The 22,531-nt window shown below is 41.2% G+C and overlaps 1 protein-coding gene across 1 annotated transcript; it reads left to right on the plus strand.

Moving 5' to 3' along the window:
* The first annotated feature begins 4,683 nt into the window (after nt 1–4,683).
* On the plus strand, nt 4,684–21,621 carry LOC138954591 (uncharacterized). Its single transcript, XM_070326398.1, has 3 exons — nt 4,684–4,803; nt 10,552–11,362; nt 21,449–21,621. Exons 1-3 carry the CDS (start codon nt 4,684–4,686, stop codon nt 21,619–21,621), a joined length of 1,104 nt encoding a protein of 367 aa, XP_070182499.1.
* Nucleotides 21,622–22,531: the final 910 nt, after the last annotated feature.

The raw sequence follows: 22,531 nt of genomic DNA on the forward strand, positions 1-22,531 counted from the left end.
GTTGTGCTGGATATATAAATTGTTTATTTCAGTCAATGCTTGCTATGAATTGATCAAACAGCCACAAGAAAAAACAAGTCGCGTAAGGCGAATTTACTACATTTAGTCAAGCTGTGGAACTCACAGAATGAAACTGAACGTAGTCCGCCGCTAGTGCAAAAGGCAGTGAAAGTGACGAGCCTGTTTGGCGCGGTAACGGTTGCGCTGTGCTTCATAGCACGCTTTACTGTACCTCTCTTCGTTTTAACTTTCTGAGCGTGTTTTTAATCCAAACATATCATATCTATATGTTTTTGGAATCAGGAACCGACAAGGAATAAGATGAAATAGTTTTTAAAACGATTTCGGAAATTTAATTTTGATCATAATTTTTATATTTTTAATTTTCAGAGCTTGTTTTTAATCCAAATATAACATATTTATATGTTTTTGGAATCAGAAAAGGATGAAGAATAAGATGAACGTAAATTTGGATCGTTTTATAATTTATTTATTTTTTTACAATTTTCAGATTTTTAATGACCAAAGTCATTAATTAATTTTTAAGCCACCAAACTGAAATGCAATACGGAAGTCCGGCCTTCGTGGAAGATTGCCTGGCCAAAATTTCAATCAATTTGATTGAAAAATGAGGGTGTGACAGTGCAGCCTCAACTTGTACAAAAAAGCCGGATATGACGTCATAAAAGACGTTTATAAAAATAAAAATAAAAACGTCCGGGAACATCATACCCAGGAACTCTCATGTCAAATTTCATAAAGATCGGTCCAGTAGTTTAGTCTGAATTGCTCTACACACACACAGACAGACACAGACAGACACAGACAGACACACACAGACACACACACACACACACACACACACACACACACACACACACACACACACACACACACACACATACACCAAGACCCTCGTCTCGATTCCCCCCTCTATGTTAAGACATTTAGTAAAAACTTTTTAATTAAAAAATAGAGGTTGTTTGAAACAGGTAGAAAGGAAGAGTTGATATTGCAATATCTGTACGTGGGAATGTGGTGAAAAAGAGTGCTAAAAGTAGTAAGTCGGCCTCAGATCCATTTCAAATATTTATTGCATTAAAAACAAAACCACAGAACCATTACCAGGTGTCATAGGAATGTTTGAAAACAATAGTTTTAATTTTACACTGTAAATACAGGAATCAGAATTAAACACCTCAAATTGGCACATGCATAATGAATCACCTGGAATTGCAACAGGGAGATACTGAAGTAATTGGAAACAAACACTTGAAATTGACAGAGAAACAATTAAAAATATATTACTGACATGAGCGTACAATATTTTAATGGAAGTGCATTTTTAGCACGAAGCATCCGCAGGAGGATGCACTAACAATTACATAGTGCCACAAAATGTGTACGGACATTTCACAACCGTGCATTATTAGCACAGAACACATACATGGGGGCGCACAAAACATTATTGTACTATGATGATGATCGGGATTGTTGAAGATCTTTTCTAGTGCAAGGCGCCCCTGTATGACCGCAACTGATCCAACCGGCCGCATCTGAACAAACGACGTCTAAACGGCGCGAAACACGTCCTCTCGGTTGGTCTCGGATAGACTCGGCTCCTCTCGGTCTTTTTTTTTTTTTTTTTTTTTTTTTCTTTTCCTTATGGTCGGAGTGGTATATTTATGTACATCTTAGATTAAAAAAAACACCCGAAAGCTGTGTTTAATCGTTTCGCGTAAATTGTACATTTTTTTTCAGCTTTGAAATTGTTTTGGCTTGGAGAGTCAGCGCGCTTTGGCTTGGAGACTAATTCTCCACAGGCACGTTCTTCCCAACCACAGATACCAGCGTCGTCCGCGACGCTGGAATTAAAGAACTCGTGTTGTGCGCAGCCCAGGCATATCAGGTTGCGTCCCATTGATCTGCTGTGTCGAGGCATACAAGTCAGACAATACCACCAGCAAACGCTCCATTCACAACACTTAAAACAACGGTTCCACCTACTTGTGTTCGCCACCCAGCTAGTTCATATCGACCTCTCAAATCACAAACTGGTAGAATCAAGAATGAAGAGAAAAACATGGACACGTTTTCGAGTTATAGTTGTCGAAAGACATAACACTTTCAAACAGACACTTCCGCGTTGTGTGTTGATGTGTGTGTGGTATCTATGTTTTATTAAGTAAAGAACCTTCCATTTATGCCATGCATACAGGCTTCAGGCTTGAAATGTCAATGTGAACTTGAGTGATGTGTAAATAAAAAAACCAGTAAGTCGTTAAAAAAAATTGAAAAACAATGTAATGTTTGTTGCAACCCCACAGCGAACTTATCAAATCACAAACAAGTAGAAACACGAAACTTAGACATAAAGAGAAGGAACAAATGTCACTTTGTGCATGGGGTAAGTTGTTAAAAGACAGAACAATTAAAAACAAACATGTCCCATTTACTGGTTTATTGCTCAAGTTCACATTGACGTATCAAGCCACACACAACATAGACACTCGGGAATCAAAGGCAGGGTTCTTCCCGTGTGAATAGTTCGGCTTACCCGCGACTCAGATCTGGCCATCTAGGCTTGCATATCGGAAAAGATAATCCCTGCACTTGGTAATATACAAAAAAAGAACAGTCTGGGTGCTCTGTGTACAGTGAATATTTTTTTATGAATTAGTTTCGTAAAAGCCACTATGGTGGCTTTTGAAGAAACGTATTAATTTAAAATTTCCAACTCACCACAGTAAGTAAGCAGTCAGTCTCTTGATGTTTGGCTTTTGTCGAGGTAAAGGTATGGTCCTGTCCTATGTAATAGCTTGCATGGTCGGAGACCTTCGGTGAACCGAGCTGTTTACACAAAAAGTTACCCTTGAAGCATCTGTAATTTTTTTTTTATTTGGGGCTGCCTTTTGTCTTCTCGGTAGCAACCCTTTCGGGTATCACGGGCAACTTGCTTAAAGGTGCAGTCCCTCTAGTTCAAGCGGTCATGTTCACCACCACAGAATTTCTTCAGGCTTTTACACTGCATATCTGAATTCTTTAAAACAGAAGCGACGCAAATTCGTGCATGCGACGACTTTTGTCATTAACACTTCAAACGCTTACCGCCTCGGTCTAGAAAGACATGTGAATGTAAAATAACTTCAGGTCAAGAATAGTCATTAAAAACTGCCACATTCAAAAAATAGTTCCGAACAAACACATAGAAACGTTCAAGCATATATACATAAAACCTTAAAACGGCACTGCCACTTACAAATACTTACAAATCACAAACGCGCGAACTGACGACAGTTTTCCACGACTGAAGTTCTCAAAAAACACAGTTTCACAGGAAACACGTTCTCCCGTCCTATTTTTATTCAGGGTTTTCAGAGTCAGGTGATCATTACTAATGGCATGCACTCACCACTCCGACACTGACAGGCAAACCGTCTAACAAGTATGCCATTGTGGCGAAGCATGTAGGTCTATAAAGCGTCCTGCGGTCCCACCCGATAAAAACAGCCGTAAAACGACTACCAGTCAGTCACAATTTGGAGAGGGGCGTTTTTGTGTGAAGTGGCGGGGCGCGGGAACGAAACGCCGGGTGGGGTGGGGGTGGGGGAATCTGAGAGGGATAGACAGAGACAGAGAGACCGGAAAAGCGAGATACACAGAGATATATATAGAGAGAGAGACAGACAGAGAGAGAGAGAGAGAGAGAGAGAGAGAGAGAGAGAGAGAGAGAGAGTCGAAAACGTTATTACCGAGGGATAATAGCATTAGGTCCATATGGTCCTTTCTTACAGCTAGTCCCTACTATAATACACACATGAAACGAAGAACAAGTATGAAGAATTAAAAAAAAATCAAATAAAACACAATCATATAGGGAAAAGTATAACAAACATTAGTGTGCTTGTGGAAGCATATTATACATTTTCTCTTTTACGCACCCTCACACACACTCGCACAAATTGTACACCGACTTAGTCGTTAGAGAAGTGCTTTCGGAGCTGTCTTTTAAAAGAAGATAATGACAGACATGACCTAATATTTACAGGTAGTGAATTCCAAAGGAACGCACCAGAATAAGAAAAACTACTTTTAAACAAATCGATGCGGGGCCTTGAATCTTGAGAGAGAGAGAGAGAGAGAGAGAGAGAGAGAGAGAGAGAGAGAGAGAGAGAGAGAGAGAGAGAGAGAGAGAGCCAGAGAGAAGGAGATAGACCGAGATCCGGGAGAAAAAGAAAAGGATTGTTTCTGTGTACATTGGAGAGAGATAAAGACAGACAGACAGATATATAGACAGACAGACAGAAATAGAAAGACAAAGAGAGACAACAAGACATACACAAAAGGGACACACACACACACACACACACACACACACACACACACACACACACATACACATACTCTCCCTCTCTCTCTCTTTATCTCTCTCTCTCTCACACACACACACACACAAACACACACACACATACAAACACACACACGCACACACACACACACACACACATACACACACACACACATAGAGCCTAGAGCGAAAGAGAGAGACACACACGCATACAGAGAGAGAGGGACCGACAGAGAGACAGACAGACATACAGACAGACAGACAGTCAAACAATCAGAGTACACAGAGGAGTAGCATCATCACTTACAGTGCAGAACACGGCAGTTCCCCAAACAATGGCTGTACGTGTCCAGACGCGAAACGGAGCAGGTAAAACCCCAGAGTTTCTCTATACAGGTAATATTCCCCAAGCACAGAACAATTCTCAGGTGTGGAGAGGTTCAAGGTATTCTCAGGTAAACACCCTTTTTTTACGCCATCGCACCAGGAAGTATAAAACTGAAAACCGAAACTAGCGAACAGTGGGATTGGTTGTGTATTCCAAACTATTTTGAAACTCTCTCTCTCTCTCTCTCTCTCTCTCTCTCTCTCTCTCTCTCTCTCTCTCTCTCTCTCTCTCTCTCTCTCTCTCTCTCTCTCTTTTTATTTTTTTTTATTTGTGCGTTGGGGAGGGGGTGGGGAGACTTATAAATTGTCGTAAGGAATTTCCTCAAAGAAATTTGTGCTGCTATCCGAATCCCTAGGGATAGCTTGCAGCGACGGGGTCACGATATCCGTTTATTTATTTATTTATTTATTTATTTAATTTTTCTTATCTACTTATTTTAATTATATATCCAGTATATTATATATTTATCTTTTTTATTTATTTATTTTTATTTTTTATTTTTATTTTGTATATATCCTGTATGTTTCCCACATCCTTGTATCGTGTTTTAAGCTGAGATAAATGTAGGTACAAGGTCGCTATATAAGCTATATATAGTCAGGGTGTCCCAGTTTTGAACAATCTCCATCACGAGAGCACAGGCGTGGAAGCAATAAAATACAACATGTATATCATCGTGTAGAAAATGGAAATGTCCAAAATCACCTGAAACTATGTTTTTACATTTAGTCAAGTTTTGACTAGAGGGGGGAATCGTGGTGTATGTGTGTGTGTGTGTGTGTGTGTATGTGTGTGTGTGTGTGTGTGTGTGTGTGTGTGTGTGTGTGTGTGTGTGTGTGTGTGTGTGTGTGTGTGTGTGTGTGTGTGTGTGTGTGTCGATCTTAATGAAATTTTACATGAGAGTTCCTGGGTATGATATCCCCAGACGTTTTTTTCATTTTTTGGATAAATGTCTTTGATGACGTCATATCCGGCTTTTCGTGAAAGTTGAGGCGGCACTGTCACGCTCTTATTTTTCAACCAAATTGGTTCAAGGTTTGGTCAAGTAATCTTCGACGAAGCCCGGACTTTGGTATTGCATTTCAGCTTGGAGGCTTAAAATTTAATTAATGAGTTTGCTCATTAAAGTTGTCATTAAAATCGATTTTTCGCAAACAGATTTAAAATTGATTGCATCGTATTCTTCATCACATTCTGAATCTAAAAATATATACATATGTCACACGCATTCCTTCTTTGCCACTACTAAAGCAAACGTGTGCAAGATTGTATATTACACGCTTTGATGCCGAAATCAATTATTTTGATTTTGCATTTATTTCTGAAAAATGTTACCTTCACATACATTTAGTCACTACCTTAAACACTAATGCTTTTGGTATTCAATTCAAGTGATCACGAACGTAAACAAATGGGTATCAAAGTGTTGTTACATTTTGTTGTGTATTCTGAATAGTGTGCCAACAGGCCTTGGTCAGTCAACCACGTTTTATCTGTGTAGGGCCTACTTCGTGTTTGATGGAAAAAGAATAACACCAACCCCGTTCTCCTGTATAAATATATATATATATCCCATGAGCTGCTTCTTTGTCTCTGTAATGCTACTATGGGTATATATGTTGTATTTTTCGGCTTCAATAAATACATAATGGGCTCAAAAAAATATATCATAGTACCGATTCCGGTTTGGCCGAGGAACTATACTTCTGCCTACACTTGACACTGCACCGAACATGTTTCAGTGGATTGATGAAGAGCATTGCTCACATGGCTAAACAAAAGAAAACACAACATTCACAGAGGACAAAACCATGATACGTATCTGTGGTATGCGATACAGTAAACAAAGCGTTTATCTTTACACTTTGGGTGCAGGTCGAGTAAAAAAAGAACAAAAGCGAAGAATCAACTGACAGTGACAGCAAACGAACCTCGCTGTTCATTTGAGGTGAAGCTAGAGTAACCTCCCTTCCTCCGTGTGTTCCAACAAGCAAAGATGCACTGCGTGTTACGAGTGTACTTTTTTGACTGGCCGGTTTGCTTCGTCATCCAGCACAGGCTGTTTCATCCATTTTTCGAGCATGTCCAACTTTTTTGCTTTACACTGACGTAAGTTCATGATTATATGAAAGTATCCAAGAGCTCAGCAAACGTGTATTTCATCCTGATGGAGTAAAATCAGTCCAATCAGTATTCAACACGCAGTTTCAAGGAGCAGCCATTACACCGTTTTAGACAGAATTGACGCTACCGGTATGGGTTGATTAACGCAAGCACGATCGAACAAATTAACTAAGAGATATATTTCACGAACATGAAATGACTGCTTAAATCTAAAGGAAGTTATTCAGTAAAATGTTAGTTTATTTTCGTAATTCTACACCCCAACACAAAAATTAAACTAGAATTGGGATCCGAGTTCAGGGGCGGATCAGTTGCTTTGTAAGGGGGGGGGCACTTTGAATCGAAAGTGAATGTGATGGGCGCAAAGCGCCCGAATTTGCTAGGGGGGTCCGGAGAAGCAAAATGGTGCCATCTGGTGCCATTTGAACTTAGAAATGGTCATAGAATCAGCATAGAAAAATCTCTTTTTTTCTTCTTCTTTTTTTTTTCTTCTTTTTTTTTTGGGGGGGGGGGCACGTGCCCCCTGTGCCCCCCCCCCTCGTCCGCCCCTGGAGTTAACCAAACCGGTGTTTGGCAACCGTAGCCCGGAACTGTGACCTTGGACGGACTCAGAACCTAAATCGAAACTGTCTTTGATTCAATGAAAACTTTCATTGTGTGTGCTTTCTTTACTATCTTGAAACTAAAATGCATTCAAAAGCAAATCGAACAGTGGTTTGAATGTAGATTTAACACACATTTACGGATGAACTTGTTTGCACTTCATTTCTTCGGCGACGTGGCTTTAGCATGGGGTAGTGAAGAGGAACACACCTCGCTGGCTCACCTATTTTACACACCACAGACAACTACAGTGCTTTATTGTGGTCCACGTTGTTTTTGGTGTACGCATGGGATATACAGCTTACAACACTCGTGTTTTTTTTATATGGCTTGTATTTCAGTCAAGACCCAGCGGGAATATCATCGGGATTCACTCGCCAGAGGCTCGTGAATCCCTATGATATTCATCCGCTGGGTCTTGACTGAAATACAAGCCATATAAAAAACCACTCGTGTTGTAACCTATACATATATATGAAAGCCACATTTTCTTCTTCATTCAATTTCTGTTTTCAAAAGCTTCGTCAACTTTCCACTTACACGACACGGTCCCTTTACCAAGCTTCAATTAAGAACCCTGAATACGAAAGGTCAAAACAAAACAATAGGTACTACTTTCACTATCGTCGTCTGCAACGAAAACCGAAAATGGCGAAACGCTTTGCTACGTACACAGAGGACGAAATTGCAAACAAAAGATCGAACCTTACACCTGTGACTAGGAAAAATTGCATAGACAGTTCCGTGCGGATCTTACTACGTATCAACGTACATCCGATGCTCAGAACCTACAGATGGGTGACGCTTTGGCAATTGAGGCTTCGTCTTCAGCTCTAACACGCACGCAGACCGTCAGGCAGGTCTAATCTGCACCAGCGGTGATGGAAGGTTTGGATTTAGAAACACTCGAATGTTACTTCGACAAGATAAACGAACCAAAAGACGAAAGTGTGCCCCAAATTCGGAAAATATTCTTTCAAAACTGCACTGTAAACAACATCAACATCATTGTGAGAAAATGAACAATCCAAACACAACCAGTTCCCCTGTGGAACATTTCGGGTGGACTTTCCCACGACCTGACCTACAAAAATTCTTCGTGTTCGTTCGCGCTTTGCATTCAATCTGTGTTAGTGCGCGCGTGTGTTTGTGTGTTTAGCTTTCGTTGGTTTGTGCTGTTTGGTTCAAAAAAAGTTGTTTTTTTTCATTGAAAGATTCAGAAACGTTGGTTGATACTTTGTTAAATGCATTCAACCAGAAAAAGACACGAAACGCATTGGATCTATCTTCTGCGCGAATGCGTGTGTAGGGTATGTGTGAAAAGGCAATTCTGTTTTCAGTCTTGTTTTGTGCCTGTTATTTCGTCCCCAAAAATTCATTTCTGTCTTTCTATGCCTATGCTGTGAGACATAATCGCTATTACGAGTTAGTCGTGTGACAGAGAGTTTTCTTGCACACTCGACTGCTGCTGTCTCACTTCGGCTACGCCGTCGTGAGACATCTTCAGTCTCGTGTGCAAGAAAACTCTCTGTCACACGACTAACTCGTAATAGCGGGTAATGTCATGTTTACTCTTAAAATGTGATCACAATTAACGAAAATAGAATAATTAGTCTTACGATTAAAATTTAAGAAATCGATCCAAAAATGATGTCATCTTATTCGTGATCATTTCCTGATTCCAAAAACATATAGATATGATAGGTTGTATTCAAAACAAGTTCAGAAAGTTAACAAGAATACAGAAAAGCGCGCTTTCCTGCTTAGCACAATACGCTACCGCGCTAATCTGGCGTGTCAATATCACTACGTTTTGCACGTGGAAAGTGAGCGATTTCCTTCACGCGGGGATTGACGAAGTTGTACTTGTCTTGGTGAAAAAAATACAGTGCGTTCAGTTTCATCCCGTGAGTTCGACAGCTCGACTCGACTAAATGTAGTAATTTCGCCTTACGCGACTTGTTTTAAAGTACGTTGGTGATGGTCTCGGTTTTGGTTTTATTACTTTGACTATCAAACCGAGCCCGGACAGTGACAACAAAAAAATAAGTGAGTTTGGTTAGTAACACACACACACACACACACACACACACACACACACACACACACACACACACCAATCCCAAGGATAACCACCCTTTTCTTTCTTTCTTTCTTTGGTGTTTAACGTCGTTTTCAACCATTCAAGTTTATATCGCGACGGGGAAATGGGATAGAGCCACTTGTCAATTGTTTCTTGTTCACAAAAGCACTAATCAAAACTTTGCTCCAGGGGCTTGCAACGTAGTACAATATATGACCTTACTGGGAGAATGCAAGTTTCCAGTACAAAGGACTTAACATTTCTTACATACTGCTTGACTAAAATCTTTACAAAAATTGACTATATTCTATACAAGAAACACTTAAAGGCACAGTAAGCCTCCCGTAAACCATCACAGATACGGTCAGGCTTTTACACACAGTACAAATACACCCTTTCATTTAACCAAAGTTAAACCGAGCCTTGACAGTGATAAAAAAAAAGTGATTTGGGTTAATAATACCTTTCTCCTCCGACAAGCCTCACCCTCCCCTTTTTTATGAATATTCCGTTGACTTTAAAAAAAAAGTTTGTTCCGGTCGCATTGTCGCGTGGGCCATGTGGAAACCTCTGTGGAAAGAGTCAAGTTTATTGTCTTCTGCCATTAAATCTTATTGCATCCGCGGGTACATTTTTGTTTTTGTAATGTCAGTTTAGTGTTAATTTTACAGCTTTGCTGTTGTAAATCTTGCTGTCAACCTTTTGTGAAGCATCACCTGCCTGAACGTGATCTCCTGATATCACTAAGTCCAAAACCACCTGCCCTGCTTTTCTCTCAGTAACCCTTTCGGGTATCACAGTCAACTTGCTTAAAGGTGCTGTACCTCTCGTTCAAGCGGTCATGTTCACAACCAAAGATCTTCTTCAGACTTTTACACGGGACACGAGCACCGTTAAGATTAAACACATCCCCCAAATCCACAGCCTGGCTCAGTGTTTCCTGCATGTACAGGGTGTGATTATCTAAATGGATTTCGCAAACGGCACCTGTGTCATTCTGCTCAGATTGAATCAGCAAGCAGTTCCAACTCTCTACAGCAAGCAGTTCCAACTCTCTACAGCAAGCAGTTCCAACTCTCTACAGCAAGCAGTTCCAACTCTCTACAGCAAGCAGTTCCAACTCTCTACAGCATGCAGGTCCAACTCTCTACAGCAAACAGTTCCAACTCTCTACAGCAAGCAGTTCCAACTCTCTACAGCAAGCAGTTCCAACTCTCTACAGCAAACAGTTCCAACTCTCTACAGCAAGCAGTTCCAACTCTCTACAGCAAGCAGTTCCAACTCTCTACAGCAAGCAGTTCCAACTCTCTACAGCAAGCAGTTCCAACTCTCTACAGCAAGCAGTTCCAACTCTCTACAGCAATAAGCAGTTCCAACTCTCTACAGCAAGCAGTTCCAACTCTCTACAGCAAGCAGTTCCAACTCTCTACAGCAAGCAGTTCCAACTCTCTACAGCAAACAGTTCCAACTCTCTACAGCAAGCAGTTCCAACTCTCTACAGCAAGCAGTTCCAACTCTCTACAGCAAGCAGTTCCAACTCTCTACAGCAAGCAGTTCCAACTCTCTACAGCATGCAGGTCCAACTCTCTACAGCAAACAGTTCCAACTCTCTACAGCAAGCAGTTCCAACTCTCTACAGCAAGCAGTTCCAACTCTCTACAGCAAGCAGTTCCAACTCTCTACAGCAAGCAGTTCCAACTCTCTACAGCAATAAGCAGTTTCAACTCTCTACAGCAAGCAGTTTCAACTCTCTACAGAAAACAGCTAGGCGGTTGCTATCAAAATGAAAGGATTAGCAAACACGATTGTTTCCTTTGTAAGTTACAGACGGTGTTCGCAACGATTAATATTTAAGCGGATAGAACTATATTTTAACTGAAAGGACTTCAGGTTAAGAGTAACCCTCGTCTGAAGCAACACATTCTATGTTAGAAGTCCCTTCTGTGCAGGAGAATCGAAAGAAAGTCGTTAAATTCAAAGAAACGGGAAAAGAATTGTTTGGTGGGGTTGTTTTTTTTACACAACACTATATAATGATTTGGACTACTCGGCGAAATGGAACCAGAGCTTTGACAAATGAAATCATCTTTGTTGGCGAAGAGTTTAACTTTAAGCCCACATTTTACATAATTAAGCAGTTTCCTTCACAACAACAATACAATAAAACCGTGGACATTAATGGAGGCAGCTGGGTCAGTTCTTCTGCGACCTAAAACATACATGTACAACCAAGAAAACATTAAACTGCTCAAATAACTTTTGAGTGCAGCTCGTGACAATTTTCTACGCATCTCTCAACATGTAGTCAGATGAATGATGATAGCTTTCACGGGCGTCTTAGTAATTCATTCAAAATCAGCTCAACAATCTCACGGTGCCGACATGAATCGACATGAACTCGAGGTATAACCGCCCGCGAACAATGGCGGAACGGTGTCAGCCAATCAGAACACGCGACGCGCGAGCGGCAAGCATAGGCGTGCAAAGCAGAGGGATCATTGATATGTTAAATGTGGAAAGAGGATAGTGTAAGAAAATACCTTGCTTTACAGATACGGATTTAACGGTGTTTAGAAAATGTTTGTGACTGATGTTACCGCCTAAACTCTTATTTGAACGAAAAAGAGCACAACAAGATTGTGAGGTTAAAATTGTGAGGGTGCTCAGGTGTCCGTCCAAAACCGCTGGTTGATGAAGAAAGCGCAAAAAATGAAAAAGATTATGAGGTTAAAATGAAAGAGAGAGATGGGGGGGGAGGGAGAAATAGCTCGGAGTGGGATACAGACATACAGCCAGACACATACAGACAGGCAAAAATACTGACAGGCACACAGAAAGACAGACCGGCAGACATACAAACAGACAAACAGACAGAGAGACAGACAGACATATGAAATTTGCTCTTCGAAAGCCCAGAATAATATGAAACTTTCAAAGATTTCCTTGTCAGCAAATGAACTTTTCTGAAACATATACCTAATATAAAAAGTAATCAATGAATCAATTATTGAATTAATAGTTCAATTAATAATAGAAAGCAAATACATTAAAACAGACAACAAAAGAATGATGAAGAATCTGTCACATCAAACGCTATACTTTTTTAAGGCAGAGAAAGAGGGAAAAGAAAAGAAAAACTAAGGTGAAATGAAAAAACTATTAAACACTTACACACATCTGCATTAAATAGTAAAACTCGTACATCATTTAAGAATTTAATCAAATTCATATGCACTTAAAATCTGCACTCATTATTTTTCGTTGGCAGAGCTGGATTACCAGGTAAAACAGGCAGGATAATCTGAAAGCAGAAGGAAGTAACAACAACTTCAAATACATCCCACCTGTAATGGGGAATACAAACAAACAAAAACCCTTGAAAGCACAACTCAAACTTTTTTTTTTTTTTTTTTGCGGTCGACATACCTATGACCGCAGATACGCACAATGGCGGCATCATTTTTCAAGAGATAACTTTCCCCCTTTGTTCAAGAGAACAACGCAATGGGTTATAACCGTAGCGAACAAGCAAGCACACGAAGACGAACTCACAAACAACGAAGGGACGACCTACGTGAAGAGTTTGCTGTAGCAATGTGGGGAATGTAGATGGGTGGGTTTTTCGAGGCAAACTGTCAGGGCAAAAAAGGCGTTATCACTTAAAGAGGCAACACCTTCAACTCCTGCAGGATTTTACGTTGAGCTTTAAATGCATGGAACAAAATCATGTCAAGGCGTTTTACGTATTCGTTCACTGGGTTTGAACCTTAATTTTTCTTCACTAAAATGTTCTGTTCGAAGTTTCGGTGACTGATAAACTAGGTTTTCCATTGCAACTTGTCAGAGCCCAAAAGGTGTTATAATGCATAGGAGCAACACCCGCTAGCGGAGTACATGTAGTTTTGGTGGATAGAAATGTCATTTTACAACATTTTTCGAGTTTATTTTACGCATCAACGGAACAACAATATTTTGTGCGTTGGCTTCAATTTTTGAAGACGTCATAACCGGTATTTCGACAGGGGGAAAACAGTCAATAAACGGAAGACACATACTAATGGTAGGTATGATTTGTCGTGCAGATTTCCAGCGTAGATAAAACACACACGCGGCAGTGCAAAAATGTCTCTAATTTATCTTAAATTTATTAATTAATTAATATTTTTTTATTTGTTTACTTATCTTTTAATTAATTTATTCATTTAGTTATTAATTTGTGACTTTATGTATTTTTGTATTTCTTTTATTGAGACATTATTTTAATCATTCATTTATTTAGTTTTTCTTTTTTTCTTGTTTTTTTTTTAAGTTTCATTTTTGTATGTATGTGTTTGTTTCTTTATTTATTTGTGTTACTGTCAGACTTTCTCTTTCGATGACAATTCTAAACGAGAAATACAAATGAACCACATCGGCGCAGCAACAGAAAAACATTTTGCCAGGTATTGTCAATTTAAAACGTGGTATTTATTTAAACACTTCCTTTGCGTGTGAAGAATGCCGTAATTTATAGCTCTCTCTCTGAACGGGACCCATCGTCAGTATTTTTCTTTACTGATCTTACGCGGAAGGCACGCTATGAAAAAAAAATTAAAAAGAAAAAAAAAGACAGGCCCTTTCACACATTCAAAAAATCTTATCCAATAAAAAAAAAATCCAAATCGTTTTTTTCACGAAGGGCCAGTGATGACGAAGAATGAGGAATTCGCTTAGCCCTTTAGATATTTTAACTTAAACGAAATGAGGTGCAATTCATATTAAAGTTTAAAAGTAGACCAAATAGCCTAACATATTAAACTGACCCAGAAAGGCATCATGATTCTCCAAACGTAGACTTAGCATAAAACTGAAATACCCGTACCATGCCAGCCGAGATTCAAGACACCATAGCGCTGTTATGTCATTCACTAAAACATAAATGTGCAAAAACGAAATGGTTAGAGAACATTTCTTCAAAACAGCTTCGTTTCCAAATAATCATGTCTAAATGGTGTTGGTCGGTGTGTGTGTGAGGGGGGGGGGGGGGCAGGTAGGTGTTTGGGTTAGGGGGCGATGGTATGTACATTTTCGTTGAGATTACGGTTGATTTTCCTTTCTCTTAATGTGTGAGTCGTGCAATGTGTCCAAGGAAACCCTTATCTCTTTCGTCGGACTTTTATACATTTTTGTTTTAGTCGCACCTATTATACTAGATTCCTGAAAGTTCACACAAAATCTGCGTATTCGAACCCTTCAATATAACTCACTGAGAGGATACCTTTTTCCAGAGTAATGACACACGTTGCCCTATCTTGCCAAGCGGAGCTGTTATATGGTGGGTAATGCAAAGGAATTCCGCTGATAATCCGACGAGGTCCCTTTATTCTTTTTAGACAAACAAAACATCCAGTTAGACCTTTAAAGTGTAGGCTATTGTTTGTGTGTGGTGTATCAGAAAAGCTAACAAGATACAACTGTCATTGCTAAGGTACGAAAGGACATAGACACGCACAAACATAAACACAGATACAGAGAGAGAGAGAGAGCGAGAGAGGGAGAGAGAGAGATTGATAGACACACACACACACACACACACACACACACACACATACACACACACACATACACACACACAAAATAAAGGCGAAAAAAGAAGAAAAAAACCCGTTTCCCCGTCTTCTTCAAGTGATTTCGTATTCATAGAAGTCACGCAAAAGAAGCACATTTCTATTGTCATGTGTCGTCTCCTTCTCTTTTTCAAATAGCGTGTTTCGTTACCGATCAAGGTTTTCGGCGAGCTCAAAAGACCCAAGGGACATAACTCTGGATTGCTCACTTCCTTCGACCTGATTGCGCATGTCGCAGAAAGGGCTTGTCCCGGAAGTGAAGGGTACTCTTGAGAGGTTTTTAGCGTGCAGGTTTTCATTTTTTCAAACTGTTAAATGCCTCTCTTTGCTGCTACGTCTTCGTATTACCCAAAATGGTAATATTTTCTCTGCTGGGAGCAGTAGTGCCCATACGCTTTGGTTCCTAGCTGTACGCCTGCTTTATTTCAAACTTGCTTTATTTTTCTGTTCTTTCACATTTAAAACATGTAGACATGCAAAGACATGTGTCTTGAGTAAATGTAAATATGTATGTCTGTGTTTCGAATATTTGTATTCATGTGTATGCGCAGTTGTAAGTGAAGATGGAAAAAAAATAGTAGAGATCAACTGATTAATTCTGCAAAAAAACCAGAGGAACGAGTTAAAGGCAGAGTAAGCCTCCCGTAAACCATCACAGATACTGTCAGGCTTTTACACACAGTACAAACACCCTTCCATTTGAACGCTCGCCGACAAATCGTAAAGAGCGAGCAATTTTCAAAGAATGAATTTTGCGGATTGTCTCCTCACACAATCGGACCGTGGTGCGTTTTAGCGGTAGACCTAACTTTTAAAATCTAAATAATAAATTGACAGCTTGTTACACAAACATTCTTAAATTATAAAAGAATTTTTTTTTTCATCAAGACAAGATCAGTGCGATTCGAAGTTTTGAAAGTTTGAAAAAAGAAAAGCCCGGAAGCAGGGTCACGCAAGGTCGTGGTTCTCGTAGCAGACGACGCCGGTTTATGACCATCGCCAGTTCCTCTGAACAGTCAAAAGCCATCGCTAGAGTTCTTGTGAACCACAGCCGTTTGTTTCGTGCATAGTCAGAGGTACATAATAACGTGATATTGCAGATAAGCTCACAGCGAATTACAAACTGACGACAACATTGCGAAAAAGGGAAACTGGATCACACGGGTTCACGATGGCCCAGGGGTAAGATAAACCACGCAAAAATAAATTCTTTGAAAATTGCTCGCTCTTTACAGAGGGCACCTAGGATGTTCTCAAGCGGTGAGTGTTTAAATGAAAGGGTGTGTGTACTGTGTGTAAAAGCCTAACAGTATCTGTGATGGTTTACGGGCTTACTGTGCCTTTAAGCAATACAACTAAAATGTAATAGAAAAAGACAAATATCCTGCTGCACGTCCCTCCGTTCATACCCATACATTGACTGACTTTTATGGTACATCATAGCGAGTGTGTGTGTGTGTGTGTGTGTGTGTGTGTGTGTGTGTGTGTGTGTGTGTGTGTGTGTGTGTGTGTGTGTGTCCGTCGCGATATAACCTTCGTGGTTGAAAACGACGTTAAACACCAAATAAATAAAGAAAGAAAAGTGTGTGTGTGTGTGTGTGTCTGTCTGTCTGTGTGTGTGTGTGTGTGTGTGTGTGTGTGTGTGTGTGTGTGTGTGTGTGTGTGTGTGTGTGTGTGTGTGTGTGGTCGTCGCGATATAACCTTCGTGGTTGAAAACGACGTTAAACACCAAATAAAGAAAGAAAAGTGTGTGTGTGTGTGTGTGTGTCTGTCTGTCTGTGTGTGTGTGTATCTATGTGTTTGTGTATGTGTGTGAGTGTGTGTGTTTGTGTGTGAGTGCGTGTGTGTGTGTGCGCGTGTGTGTGTGTGTGTGTGTGTGTGCCTGCGTGCCTGCGTGCCTGCGGCGGGTGTGTTGGTGTATCCGATAACGCGGGTATGTGTCAGGGCGTGCGTACGTGAAAGTCTGTCTGTCTGTCTGTTTGTTTGTCTGTCTGTCTTGATTCGGGATTTCGTGTGTTCTTGGGTGGACAGGCGGGTACACACTTGTGTTTGTGTACGGTCGTTTGACGGCGTGTCTGCCGGTGTAAGAAGTTAGGACACAAAGACGCTCACACTGACAATTCACAGAGACAGACGCGGGCTGTATGTGAACAGAAAACACAGGTTTACATCGCACAACGGAGGAACCAGGCTGCAGAAAGTCAATGGTGTTACAATGTAAGTTAATTTATGGGCAAACAACATAGTACTGCTGAACTGCAGAAATGTAAAAGTATCAATGACGTACTCGAGCATAGTTATGTAATCAAAGGAAACAAACACTCAAACTGAAAAAAAATATGAGTGACCTATTTCTACCCGTTCAGCAGTCTAAATAGGTCATAAAAGTATGTCGGCCACCTGCAATGCGCCGTTGATATTTCTCTGTGTCAGCACATTCTTTCTGAAGGTTAAAATAAAAATTAGTTCGAGTGGTTTGTTGGTGGTTTTTGACATTTCCCGGTGAAACAAAATCTTGAATGAACGGAGCAGGATTACTGGATCCATTTTTGCACACGACTTTCCATTGATCGACTGTGTTTGTCTTTGAGAAAATATACTGCAATGTTTTTTTTTATGGTTGACTTTTCAGATAAAATCTTGTGTGTTGTCCAGGAATACCACAGAGGGTGGAACAATCAAGCAAATATAGAGTAACATAATTTCATAGCGCCATGCTAAAGCGGTTCCAGTATGAATTACTATTATAAGAGTGACTTGTAACTCCCTATCACTCTCTGCCTGACCCCCCGTGCTAACCAACACTCCTGTTTGTGTGTGTTTGTTTGTTTGTTTGTTTTTGTTTGTTTGTTTGTGTGTTTGTTTGTTTGTTTGTTTGTTTGTGTGATTGATTGATTGATTTTTCTTGCAAATCGTACAGATGGTAGGTTTTAAGAGTAGCAACACTTCGACAATTCATGACAGCTTGGTTTGTGATACCCAAGCCTATTCGCTTACTGCCCACACCACCCCTTCTTTTTAATTTAATTTCTTTTTTCTTGTATTTTTTTTTAACATAAGAATCGTGCCACTCTCAGGTTGACCAAGGAACAGCTATCCAATTTCTTTTTTCACACTGGCTTTTTAACTTTTTCTGTTATGATGTACGTGTCAATAAAGATGCTACATGTATTCGCATCACTGTAATGTTAATTTTTGCAACCATTATTGCCAAGTATTATTGACCGAATCCTCATCAGTCGTAATTGTTCCCAGCACAGACAATGTCATATGAACAAAATATTACTGCGGTGTGTGGTGGGAGCTTGGGCACGCACTGAGAATGTACCTGCCGGCGGACACCCTACAATAAATATCTCAAGTGCTCGGACAATGGACAAAGACAAGGCACATTTCGTCCACACACAGACAGGCATTGTCAGCATTTCCTCCCCCCCCTCCCCCCTCTTCTTACTCTCCCCCTCCTGTCCCCCTCCCCACAACACTTTCTCCTTCCCCTCAGTCCTGGTCTTCGGCCACACACACACCTTTTCCTCCTTCCCACCTGTAAACAAACTAGTCGAAAGACGAACGGATAAAACCGTACTCAAGTTAGAGGGTGCCAAAACCAGAACTGTAGATATTATCTCACCGTTATCCGGTTGACGGAAACGGACAAAGAAGCACGAATGGAAATCGACCAGTTGAACGAAGCATACGAAAACTAGTGTAATTATTTTCTAATTCAGAGTAGGGTAAACGCATTTGCTGTCACAACAATCAGCATGGTCTGTCGCACTTATTCGCGAACGCATATATTTGTGAATGCATACACTCCTTATATTACATTGACAGAAACATCTCCCCCCCCCAACAAACACACACACACTCATACACACACAGACACACACACGCACACACAATAAAAGCTATTGGATCTACAATACCACGTTTCGATTGCACAGAGCATTCATTCTACTTGCACAAAACATACATTTGCACATAATTCACCCTTGTTCTACTTCCAGTCAATAACATAAGTGACAGAAAATCTTTGTTATAAAAGAAAGCATTCGTCCTTCGACTGCGTACTGAACGGAACGAAGCAGTGCGGAGCATACCTGTTGGTTCTACGGGCCTGTACAACAAAACCACGCAATCTAAAAATAAATAAAATAAATTTTTAAAAAGTACTAGTGGATTTCCATTTTGCAAAATCAGCAAAACTCGACAAAAAGTCCTTGTCCAAAAAGAAAAGAGATTTCGAATCTGTACTGACGACCACGGATCCAGAACAGTCACTGCAGAGCATGCCTGTTGGTGCCAAAAGCTTGTACAATAAACCAGGCCATCTTATACAAAGTTAAGTTGACTTTGTACGAAAACAACAGAATGATAGACTAGTAATATCTAAGAATCAAGAATCAGAACATGTTGTGTTCGTTTTGTCTATAATTAAACGTTCCAATAACAATAACCTTTTTTATGACTTCTGATACTCTACTTGTCATGAAAGCGTTCCTCCTTCGACTTCGGACCGAAGGACCAAGCATATCTGTGCGGAGCATATCTCTGTTGGTTCTGAGGGCCGGTGCAACAAATCGCACCGCCTTAAAAAAAAATCCATGTTGTTCACCATTGCAAAGAGCATCGTAACTCCACAGAAATGTCAACTTGCATCGGTCTCGAAAGCAGTATCAGCTTATAAGACGATAAAAAATAATATCCAACCAACCAACCAACCAACCACAAAATGTCGTAACTCCACAAGTCTTTGTCCCAAAAGCGTTCGTCCTTCCACTGCGGACCAAACGGACCAAAGTAGTCTGTGCTGAGCCTACCTGTTGCTTCGGAGGGCCTGTACAATAGACCACGCCATCTCCCAAGCTCCGGTTACCCTTGGAAACAAAAGCCTGATTCATCCGCAGCTGGAAGAAGACAGAAGGGATGGGGGAGAGTAAGGGGCGGGGGGGGGGGGGGGAGGTCACGTTGCAGAGCAAAGTCTGTCCGAGCTGAGATCTAAACTAAGGCGTCTGTGTTTTCGGTGGTGGTTGTGGAGCATACAGGAGGAGTGAGAGAAAGAATGAAGGAAGTGTTCTGTTCCTTGTTGTCCCCTTCGTCATGTCCAGCGACACAGTATGCTAAAGGAACACACCAACTTGCACCGTTGGTCGCGATGTCGGTGCCATGATTGTGTTCCCAATATGTGCTGCACAAATGTTAAAATCAATAATGGATAGAAATCTTAGCAAAGACTTATTGTCTGATTTAGGTTGACTCACATTTCAAGATATCAAAATTCCTGATTACACAGTCATACCGGCATATATACAGTAACCATCAAAGATTATGCACCACATACCCCCAAAAAAGTTCCGTTTCGCTACAGGTGTCTTTGCTCTTGATGAGCAAGTAAAATGCCCCACACGCGAGGAAAAAACACTTGATCAATGTTACACCACTTTCAAAAATGGTTATCATGCCACCCGCCGGTGCTCCCCTAGGCGGCAAATCTGATTATTCAACAATCTTCCTCATCCCCGCCTACAAACACAAACTGAAAACTGTCAAACCAATCAAGATCAGGGCCGGACCAAATGAGTTGTAAGGTCCTCCTTTTTGGAGGGGGGCAAATCAGCGAAGTGGCGAAGCCACAAGCGCGCGCATGCTTTGCAGGCGCGCGAACTAGGGGGGTCCGGGGGCATGCTCCCCCGGAAAATTTTTTAAAAACGGTTAAAATCTGTGCAATCTGGTGCATTCTGGGCCTTGTTTTGAGGGTTAAGAGCAGCATTGTTTTGGTGCTAAAACTAGTAAAAAAAACAAAAAAACACTCAAAGCAAGGTACATGCTTTTTCCAGGGGTGGGGTTCCGGAACCCCTGGAACCCCCCCTGGGTCCGTCCCTGAAGATGACACTAGAGTGAATGGAGTGATAACCGCGTGTCAAAACGAATTCCCAAACTTGGGCAATACATTTTCTGTATTCTGTATTCTGTGATACGGATACTTTAATTTATAGAACAGAGTACAGGGCACAGCAACTGATGGGGGAAGTGGGTGGGGGCTCTCTCACTGTCTCATCATGACTGAGGGTCCTCAGGTGGCGTGCAATTCTGCATGGTCAAGATGTGTACCCTTTGGCATGAATTATTATAATAGACGATGAAAAAAATAACTCAAGATCTGTTTTCCATTGTGAACAGATGAATACTATTGCAATCAAGTGTCTCTACATGCCATTTCAAATTCTTGTTTACAAAGACTGAGTGTTGCTTGGTTTTGTCAAAAGTTAGCTACAAGCTGCAAATATTTGTATCAGCGATCAGTGCTGTCGGTTATCTTGGCTGTAACACCGAGCTCCACAATCTGACTAGCAGACTCGCTGCAAGAGCCAGTGCCTACGGGATGGAGGTCAGCACGGAAAAGTTCAAGGTCATGGTCAGCGGCACGAACATCACCAGTGCCACCACCAGTATCATCACGAATGGATAGCCACTGGAAGAAGTGTCAAGCTTCAAGTATCTTGAAGCTAACCTGTCGAAAGACTGTACCTACACGGCAGACATCCGCATACGAATCGCCACAGCTAGAGCAGCGATGGCCAAAGTAAACAGGGTGTGGAAAAGTAACATCAACTTCCCAACTAAACTCAAGCTCTTCAGGTGTATAGTCGTCTCTGGCATACGGTTGCGAGACATGGACACTACTGGCCTAACCATGAAGGGAGAATCAAGGCATTCGAGACAAAGTGCCCGCCTGAGGAAACTGCTCCAGAGCTTGGCCAAGATAATCGTGGGCGGCCCCAAAGAACCTCTCCCGGTAACCGTCAAACCCAAGATCTTCTACTGATACGCTCGTAGCCGGGTAAGATCTTTAGTCAAACCAAAGAGGGTAGAGTCAAACGACGAACGTTTGTGTGGTTCGGCCACGTCACAAAGCATGACACCCTCTCCAAAACCATCCATACAAGGCACCGTTGGAATCATTGAGGGCGTTGACGCGCGGGGGGGGGGGGGGGGTGAGTAACGGAAGAGCTGCTCCGACAACGTTGAGGAATGAACTCAGATGAGCTTTAGTGACCGTCTGCCGACGGCCCCAAACAGAACAGCCTGTAGAAGGGTTTCTGCCTCTTCTGCCCTCACGTCCCCCCGACGAATGTCTCGATCAGGGGACCGATGATAAGGATGATGAAGATTATAATACTAGAGAGAGGGAGGGGGAAGATAGAGAGAGACACGGAGCAAGACAGAGAACGAGTGAGAGAGAAAGAGAAAGAGAACGAGTGAGAGAGAAAGAGAAAGAGATACAGAGACAGACAGACAGACAGACAGAAACAGAGACGCAGGGGAATTAGACAGACAAGACAGACTGAGCCCATCTATATCAAAGTGTACGCAGAACG

Source organism: Littorina saxatilis, linkage group LG2, assembly GCF_037325665.1.
Source record: "Littorina saxatilis isolate snail1 linkage group LG2, US_GU_Lsax_2.0, whole genome shotgun sequence".
Lineage (NCBI taxonomy): Eukaryota > Metazoa > Mollusca > Gastropoda > Littorinimorpha > Littorinidae > Littorina > Littorina saxatilis.

Excerpts from the sequence above, each read along its gene's own strand:
- LOC138954591 (XM_070326398.1), top strand. The coding sequence starts at position 4,684 with ATGGCTGTACGTGTCCAGACGCGAAACGGAGCAGGTAAAACCCCAGAG. Across the intron at positions 4,804-10,551 it reads GAGGTTCAAGGTATTCTCAG|ATTGAATCAGCAAGCAGTTC; the intron begins GTAAACACCCTT and ends CATTCTGCTCAG. Across the intron at positions 11,363-21,448 it reads CAAACACGATTGTTTCCTTT|CGATCAGTGCTGTCGGTTAT; the intron begins GTAAGTTACAGA and ends TATTTGTATCAG.